Source organism: Salvelinus sp. IW2-2015, linkage group LG32, assembly GCF_002910315.2.
Source record: "Salvelinus sp. IW2-2015 linkage group LG32, ASM291031v2, whole genome shotgun sequence".
NCBI lineage: Eukaryota > Metazoa > Chordata > Actinopteri > Salmoniformes > Salmonidae > Salvelinus > Salvelinus sp. IW2-2015.
The window spans coordinates 30,199,818-30,209,859 of record NC_036871.1 but is presented as its reverse complement, the minus strand read 5'-3'; the positions used below and the strand labels follow the sequence as shown (position 1 = coordinate 30,209,859).

Genomic DNA, 10,042 nt, shown 5'->3' with positions numbered 1-10,042 from the left:
GAAGCTAGGGTTAGGGTTGAGGGTTAGGGTTGAACCAAGATGTGGACATGAAGCTAGGGTTGAGGTGGACATGAAGCTAGGTTTAGGGTTGAACCAGGATATGGACATGAAGCTGAGGTTAGGCTTGAGGTTAGGGTTGAAGTTAGGCTTGCATCTGGATCTGAAGATTCAGTAGTTTGTTGTATTTCATCTACACAGCTTTATTACATTGATTAATTCACACCAATATTTAGCTTCCACCTGAAAATAAACAAGTCTCTCTCCAATTTCCAGAGATCCTGAAAGGAGGAGTGAAGTTCTCAGACAACCAGCTGTGTAACGTGGAGACCATCCAGTGGTTGGACATTGTAAACAGTAACAGCAAACCCAACATGCAGTTACCTGAACCCAGCAACTATCGGCTCTGTAAGGAGCTCCTGTTACAACACAAACATTGCYTCACATAAATGTACCTACCATAATCCCATTCAAGGTTTTGTGTTTTTATACACCCTTGAGGCTAGACTGGTTCATGTTGTAAGATATTAACAGGAAGCTGCTTCAACAAGTTTGGCCAACAGTTTCGTAATGTTTCACTTTCAACTGTCAAATATTCCAACTTTATTTGATTAAACATTAAAGTAATGGTTTGGAAGTTAAGATTTTGCTAAACTTTTATTTGTATCTATGTTTTTGTAGGTAAAAGATGTGATCCTGGATGCTTCAATGGTTCCTGTTGGGCGCCCGGCCCAGAACACTGCCAGACGTGTAAGTCTTTCAAGTTTAAACCATACACAACTGCAAGGCGCTACAGAGGGTAGTGCKWACGGTCCATTACATCACTGGGGCTGAGCTCCCTGCCATCCAGGACCTCTATACCAGGCAGTGTCAGAGGAAGGCCAGAAAAATGTTCAAAGACTCCAGCCACTCAAGTCATAGACTGTTTTCTCTGCTATCGCACGGCAAGCAGTACCAATGCACCAACTAAGGAACCAACAGCTTCTAACCCCAAAATAGTTTAGTTAAATAATTAACTAAATACCTACCCAGACTATTTTACATTTGAGTTGTTTAGCAGGCGCTCTTATCCAGAGTGACTTACAGGAGCAATTAGGGTTAAATGCCTTGCTCAAGGGCACATTGACAGACTMTTCACCTAGTTGGCTCGGGGATTCAAACCAGAAACCTTTTGGGTACTGCCCTAACGCTATTAACCGCTAGGCTACCCTGCCAACTATCTGCATTGACCCTTTTTGCACCATTTWTTTTGACCAATCACAAATGCTTCTGCTACTGTTTATTATCTATCCTGTTGCCTAGTTACTTAATTCCTAGTTACTGTATATGTACATATTTATCTCAATTACCTCTTACTCCGGCACATCGACTCGGGACTGGTACCTCGTGTATATAGCCAAGTTATCATTTCTCATTGTGTATTTATTATTACTTTTACAGTATTATTACGTGTTTTACTTTTCTATTATTTTTCTATTTTATTTCTCTCTGCATTGTTGGGAAGGGCCGTAACTCAGCATTTCACTGTTAGTCTACACTTGTTGTTTATGAAGCATGTGACAAATAAAATTTGATTTGGCATTTCTAATCCTTTTCTAGTGACGAAACTGAACTGTGCCCAGCAGTGCTCTAAGAGATGTAAGGGTCCGTCCCCCATCGACTGCTGCAACGAACACTGTGCTGCAGGCTGCACTGGACCCAGACCTACAGACTGTCTGGTGAGACCCTAACCATAACCCACCTTCACACTGCACTGGACCCAGACCTACAGACTGTCTGGTGAGACCCTAACGCATAACCCAACTTCACACTGCAACTGGACCCAGACCTACAGACTGTCTGGTGAGAACCCTTAACCATAACCCCCTTCACAGCTGCACTGGACGCAGACCTACAGACTGTCTGGTGAGACCTTAACCATAACCAACCTTCACACTGCACTGGACCCAGACCTACAGACTGTCTGGTGAGACCTTAACCATAACCACCTTCACACTGCACTGGACCCAGACCTACAGACTGTCTGGTGAGACCTTAACCATAACCCACCTTCACACTGCACTGGACCCAGACCTACAGACTGTCTGGTGAGACCCTAACCATAACCCACCTTCACACTGCACTGGACCCAGACCTACAGACTGTCTGGTGAGACCTAACCATAACCCACCTTCACACTGCACTGGACCCAGACCTACAGACTGTCTGGTGAGACCCTAACCATAACCCACCTTCACACTGCACTGGACCCAGACCTACAGACTGTCTGGTGAGACCAACCATAACCCACCTTCACACTGCACTGGACCCAGACCTACAGACTGTCTGGTGAGACCCTAACCATAACCCACCTTCACACTCGCACTGGACCAGATAACGTCTGGTGAGACCCTACCATAACCATTTCACACTGCTGGACCCAGACCTACAGACTGTCTGGTGAGACCCTAACCATAACCCACCTTCACACTGCACTGGACCCGAACCTACAGACTGTCTGGTGAGACCCTAACCATAAACCACCTTCACACTGCACTGGACCCAGACCTACAGACTGTCTGGGTGAGACCCCTAACCATAACCCACCTTCACACTGCACTGGACCCAGACCTACAGACTGTCTGGTGAGACCCTAAACCATAACCCACCTTCACACTGCACTGGACCCAGACCTACAGACTGTCTGGTGAGACCTTAACCATAACCCACCTTCACACTGCACTGGACCCAGACCTACAGACTGTCTGGTGAGACTTAACCATAACCCACTTCACACTGCACTGGACCCAGACCTACAGACTGTCTGGTGAGACCTTAACCATAACCCACCTTCACACTGCACTGGACCCAGACCTACAGACTGTCTGGTGAGACCTAACAATAACCCACCTTCACACTGCACTGGACCCAGACCTACAGACTGTCTGGTGAGACCTTAACCATAACCCACCTTCACACTGCACTGGACCCAGACCTACAGACTGTCTGGTGAGACCTTAACCATAACCCACCTTCACACTGACTGGACCCAGACCTACAGACTGTCTGGTGAGGAGCCTTAACCATAACCCACCTTCACACTGCACTGGACCCAGACCTACAGACTGTCTGGTGAGACCTAACCATAACCCACCTTCACACTGCACTGGACCCAGACCTACAGACTGTCTGGTGAGACCTTAACCATAACCCACCTTCACACTGCACTGGACCAGACCTACAGACTGTCTGGTGAGAACCTTAACCATAACCCACCTTCACACTGCACTGGACCCAGACCTACAGACTGTCTGGTGAGACCTTAAACCATAACCCACCTTCACACTGCACTGGACCCAGACCTACAACTGTCTGGTGAGACCTAACCATAACCCACCTTCACACTGCACTGGACCCAGACCTACAGACTGTCTGGTGAGACGCCTAACCATAACCCACCTTCACACTGCACTGGACCCAGACCTACAGACTGTCTGGTGAGACCTAACCATAACCCACCTTCACACTGCACTGGACCCAGACCTACAGACTGTCTGGTGAGACCCTAACCATAACCCACCTTCACACTGCACTGGACCCAGACCTACAGACTGTCTGGTGAGACCCTAACCATAACCACCTTCACACTGCACTGGACCCAGACCTACAGACTGTCTGGTGAGACCCTAACCATACCACCTTCACACTGCTGGACCCAGACCTACAGACTGTCTGGTGAGACCTAACCATAACCCACCTTCACACTGCACTGGACCCAGACCTACAGACTGTCTGGTGAGACCTAACCATAACCCACTCTTCACACTGCACTGGACCCAGACCTACAGACTGTCTGGTGAGACCCTAACCATAACCCACCTTCACACTGCACTGGACCCAGACCTACAGACTGTCTGGTGAGACCTAACCATAACCCACCTTCACACTGCACTGGACCCAGACCTACAGACTGTCTGGTGAGACCTAACCATAACCCACCTTCACACTGCACTGGACCCAGACTACAGACTGTCTGGTGAGACCCTAACCATAACCCCCTTTCACACTGCACTGGACCCAGACCTACAGACTGTCTGGTGAGACCCTAACCATAACCCACCTTCACACTGCACTGGACCCAGACCTACAGACTGTCTGGTGAGACCTTAACCATAACCCACCTTCACACTGCACTGGACCCAGACCTACAGACTGTCTGGTGAGACCTTAACCATAACCACCTTCACACTGCACTGGACCAGACTACAGACTTTCTGGTGAGACCCTAACCATAACCACCTTCACACTGCACTGGACCCAGACCTACAGACTGTCTGGTGAGACTCTAACAATAACCCACTTCACACTGCACTGGACCCCAGACCTACAGACTGTCTGGTGAGAGCCCTAACCATAACCCACCTTCACACTGCTACCCAGACCTACAGACTGTCTGGTGAGACCCTAACCATAACCCACCTTCCACTGCACTGGACCAGACCTACAGACTGTCTGGTGAGACCCTAACCATAACCCACCTTCACACTGCACTGGACCCAGACCTACAGACTGTCTGGTGAGACCTAACCATAACCCATCTTCACACTGCACTGGACCCAGACCTACAGACTGTCTGGTGAGACCCTAACCATAACCCACCTTCACACTGCACTGGACCCAGACCTACAGACTGTCTGGTGAGACCCTAACCATAACCCACCTTCACACTGCACTGGACCCAGACCTACAGACTGTCTGGTGAGACCCTAACCATAACACCTTCACACTGCACTGGACCCAGACCTACAGACTGTCTGGTGAGACCTAACCATAACCCACCTTCACACTGCACTGGACCCAGACCTACAGACTGTCTGGTGAGCCTTAACCATAACCCACCTTCACACTGCACTGGACCCAGACCTACAGACTGTCTGGTGAGACTCTAACCATAACCCACTCTTCACACTGCACTGGACCCAGACCTACAGACTGTCTCGTGAGACCTTAACCATAACCCACTTCACACTGCACTGGACCCAGACCTACAGACCTGTCTGGTGAGACCCTAACCATAACCCACCTTCACACTGCACTGGACCCAGACCTACAGACTGTCTGGTGAGACCTTAACCATAACCCACCTTCACACTGCACTGGACCAGACCTACAGACTGTCTGGTGAGACCTTAACCATAACCCACCTTCACACTGCACTGGACCCAGACCTACAGACTGTCTGGTGAGAGACCTTAACCATAACCCACCTTCACACTGCACTGGACCAGACCTACAGACTGTCGGTGAGACCTTAACCATAACCCACCTTCACACTGCACTGGACCCAGACCTACAGACTGTCTGGTGAGACCTTAACCATAACCCACCTTCACACTGCACTGAGCCCAGACCTACAGACTGTTCTGGTGAGACCTTAACCATAACCCCTTCACATGCACTGGACCCAGACCTACAGACTGTCTGGTGAGACCCTAACCAATAACCCACCTTCCACTGCACTGGACCCAGACCTACAGACTGTCTGGTGAGACCTTAACCATAACCCACCTTACACTGCACTGGACCCAGACCTACAGACTGTCTGGTGAGACCTTAACCCATAACCCACCTTCACACTGCACTGGACCCAGACCTACAGACTGTCTGGTGAGACCCTAAACCATAACCCCCCTTCACACTGCACTGGACCCAGACCTACAGACTGTCTGGTGAGACCCTAACATAACCCACCTTCACACTGCACTGGACCAGACTACAGACTGTCTGGTGAGACCCTAACCATAACCCACCTTCACACTGCACTGGACCCAGACCTACAGACTGTCTGGTGAGACTCTAACCATAACCCACCTTCACACTGCACTGGACCAGACCTACAGACTGTCTGGTGAGACCCTAACCATAACCCACCTTCCACTGCACTGGACCCAGACCTACAGACTGTCTGGTGAGACCTTAACCATAACCCACCTTTCACACTGCACTGGACCCAGACCTACAGACTGTCTGGTGAGACCTTAACCATAACCCACCTTCACACTGCACTGGACCGCAGACCTACAGACTGTCTGGTGGAGCCTAACCATAACCCACCTTCACACTGCACTGGACCCAGACCTACAGACTGTCTGGTGAAGACTCTAAACATAACCCATCTTCACACTGCATTGGACCCAGACCTACAGACTGTCTGGTGAGAACTAACCATAACCCACCTCACCACTGTGACCCAGACCTACAGACTGTCTGGTGAGAGACCTTAACCATAACCCACCTTCACACTGCACTGGACCCAGACCTACAGACTGTCTGGTGAGACCCTAACCATAACCCACCTTCACACTGCACTGGACCCAGACCTACAGACTGTCTGGTGAGAACCTTAACCATAACCCACCTTCACACTGCACTGGACCCAGACCTACAGACTGTCTGGTGAGACTCTAACCATAAACCCATCTTCACACTGCACTGGACCCAGACCTACAGACTGTCTGGTGAGACCTTAACCATAACCCACCCTTCACACTGCACTGGACCCAGACCTTACAGACTGTCTGGTGAGACCCTAACCATAACCCACCTTCACACTGCACTGGACCCAGACCTACAGACTGTCTGGTGAGACCTTAACCATAACCCACCTTCACACTGCACTGGACCAGACCTACAGACTGTCTGGTGAGACCTTAACCATAACCCACCTTCACACTGCACTGGACCCAGACCTACAGACTGTCTGGTGAGACCTCTACCATAACCCATCTTCACACTGCACTGGACCCAGACCTACAGATGTCTGGTGGAACCCTAACCATAACCCACCTTCACACTGCACTGGACCCAGACCTACAGACTGTCTGGTGAGACCCTAACCATAACCCACCTTCACACTGCACTGGACCCAGACCTACAGACTGTCTGGTGAGACTCTACCATAACCCACCTTCACACTGCACTGGACCCAGACCTACAGACTGTCCTGGTGAGAGACCCTAACCATAACCCACCTTCACACTGTACCCAGACCTACAGACTGTCTGGTGAGAACCTTAAACCATAAACCACCTTCACACTGCACTGGACCAGACCTACAGACTGTCTGGTGAGACCCCTAACCATAACCACCTTCACACTGCACTGGACCCAGACCTAAGACTGTCTGGTGAGAGACCCTAACCATAACCCACCTTCAACACTGTACTGGACCCAGACCTACAGACTGTCTGGTGAGACCCTAACCATAACCCATCTTCACACCTGTACTGGACCCAGACCTACAGACTGTCTGGTGAGACCCTAACCATAACCCACCTTCACACTGCACTGGACCCAGACCTACAGACTGTCTGGTGAGAGACCTTAACCATAACCCACCTTCACACTGTACTGGACCCAGACTGTCTGTGAGAGACCTTAACCATAACCCACCTTCACACTGTACTGGACCCAGACTGTCTGGTGAGAGACTGACAACGCACCAACTTCACACACTGTACTGGGGTCAGGATTATTACCTCACCATGTCATGTGATTTTACCAGGAAGAGAGAGACTGAAGCCACCTTCACATTGTACTGGGGTCAGAGGTTATAGGGAGAGAGGCCATGAGTGACTCCATAAGGGAGGACACTTGCATCTCTCACAAGCTATTATGTATTATTTAGAGTTATTTCTTAACCCAATAACAGTGTCGTCACTCAAGAGTCAAGGGTTTGAGGAAACAGACCCACATTGCATTTCACACATTATTATTTCTCTCTTATGAGGCTCCCTTGTGACTTACTGGCTCACAACCAACCATACACCCACCCGTAACAGTGTTTTCTATCCACTTTATGATTGAAACCAAATTGTGTTGCTCTTGCATCCAGTGACCCATTATATCACTGGTTAAACCCTGCTTTTTGACAGTGCCTTGAGAATCAGGCTGGGTCCCCAGCTGGGAGCTAAGCCAGCGTCACCTATTCCTCTCTGGCTAAGCTAAGGCATGAAATAGAAATGCAGTGTTATCATGAGTATATATGGCTCTGTTATATGGTCCTAGTGCTCTCTGTCAGTGAAGGCTGGGTCGAATTGATGATTAGGCCGTACTTTACTTGGGTAGGAGCTGAGTACCGGCACCACAAATGTTCTACTGTTTGAGCTCCTGTTCCTCTTTGTAGAATATTAGCTCAAAAGTATTGCGTAGCTCCTGCACCTAAATATAAACGGTACCGTCACCCAAAATGAGTACCCAAACCTACAGTGGGGAGAACAAGTATTTGATACACTGCCGATTTTGCAGGTTTTCCTACTTACAAAGCATGTAGAGGTCTGTAATTTTTTATCAGAGGTACACTTCAACTGTGAGAGCCCCGGAGAGATAATGCGTGTATAATGAGTTAGTATGGATTGTTATATGGTCTAGTGCTCTCTGTCAGTGAAGTGGGTCGAATTGATGATTAGGCCGTACTTTACTTGGGTAGGAGCTGAGTACCGGCACCACAATGTCTACTGTTTGAGCTCCTGTTCCTCTTTGTAGAATATTAGCTCAAAAGTATGTGCGTAGCTCCTGCACCTAAATATAAACGGTACCGTCACCCAATGAGTACCCAAACCTACAGTGGGGAGAACAAGTATTTGATAACTGCGATTTTGCAGGTTTTCCTACTTACAAAGCATGTAGGGTCTGTAATTTTTTATCAGAGGTACACTTCACTGTGAGAGCAGAATCTGAAAAAAAATCCATAAAATCACATTGATGATTTTAAGTAATTCATTTACATTTATTGCATGACATAAGTATTTGATACATCAGAAAAGCAGAACTTAATATTTGGTACAGAAACCTTTGTTTGCAATTACGAGATCATACGTTTCCTGTAGTTCTTGACCAGGTTTGCACAACTGCAGCAGGGATTTTGGCCCACTCCTCCATACAGACCTTCTCCAGATCCTTCAGGTTTCGGGGCTGTCGCTGGGCAATACAGACTTTCAGCTCCCTCCAAAGATTTTCTATTGGGTTCAGGTCTGGAGACTGGCATCCAGGACCTTGAGATGCTTCTTACGGAGCCACTCCTTAGTTGCCCTGGCTGTGTGTTTCGGGTCGTTGTCATGGCTGGAAGACCCAGCAGACCCATCTTCATTGCTCTTACTGAGGGAAGGAGGTTGTTGCCAAGATCTGCCGATACATGGCCCATCCATCCATCCTCAATACGGTGCGCAGTCGTCCTGTCCCTTTGCAGAAAAGCATCCCCAAAGAATGATGTTTCACCTCCATGCTTCACGGTTGGGATGGTGTTCTGGGTTTGTACTCTTCCTTCTTCTTCCTCCAAACACGCGAGTGGAGTTTAGACAAAAGCTCTATTTTGTTCATCAGAACAAATGACCTTCTCCCATTCTCCTCTGGATCATCCAGATGGTCATTGGCAACCTTCAGACGGGCCTGGACATGCGCTGGCTTGAGCAGGGGGACCTTGCGTGCGCTGCAGGATTTTATCCATGCGGCGTAGTGTGTTACTAATGTTTTTCTTTGTGACTGTGGTCCCAGCTCTCTTGTCATTGACCAGGTCCTGCGTGTAGTTCTGGGCTGATCCTCACCGTCTCTCTGATCATTGATCCGCCACGAGGTGAGATCTTGCATGGAGCCCAGACCGAGGGTGATTGACGGTCATCTTGAACTTCTTCCATTTTCTAATAATTGCGCCAACAGTTGTTGCCTTCTCACAAGCTGCTTGCCTATTGTCCTGTAGCCCATCCCAGCCTTGTGCAGGTCTACAATTTAACCCTGATGTCTTACACAGCTCTCTGGTCTTGGCCATTGTGGAGAGGTTGGAGTCTGTTTGATTGAGTGTGTGGAAGGTGTCTTTTATACAGGTAACGAGTTCAAACAGGTGCAGTTAATACAGGTAATGAGTGGGAGAAGGAGGGCTTCTTAAAGAAAAACTAACAGGTCTGTGAGAGACGGAATTCTTACTGGTTGGTAGGTGATCAAATACTTATGTCATGCAATAAATGCAAATGAATTACTTAAAAATCATACAATGTGATTTTCGTGGATTTGT

The 10,042-nt window shown here is 48.8% G+C and overlaps 1 protein-coding gene across 1 annotated transcript in view; it reads left to right on the top strand.

Annotated features, from left to right (window-relative positions):
* LOC111956947 (epidermal growth factor receptor-like) overlaps nt 1–10,042 on the top strand; it is a 117,848-nt gene that overhangs the window by 71,479 nt on the left and 36,327 nt on the right. The window contains exons 4-6 of the mRNA XM_023977659.2: nt 274–405; nt 679–747; nt 1,597–1,715. Of these exons, the coding sequence (XP_023833427.1) occupies nt 274–405; nt 679–747; nt 1,597–1,715 (320 nt within the window). The remainder of the gene's footprint in view (nt 1–273; nt 406–678; nt 748–1,596; nt 1,716–10,042) is intronic.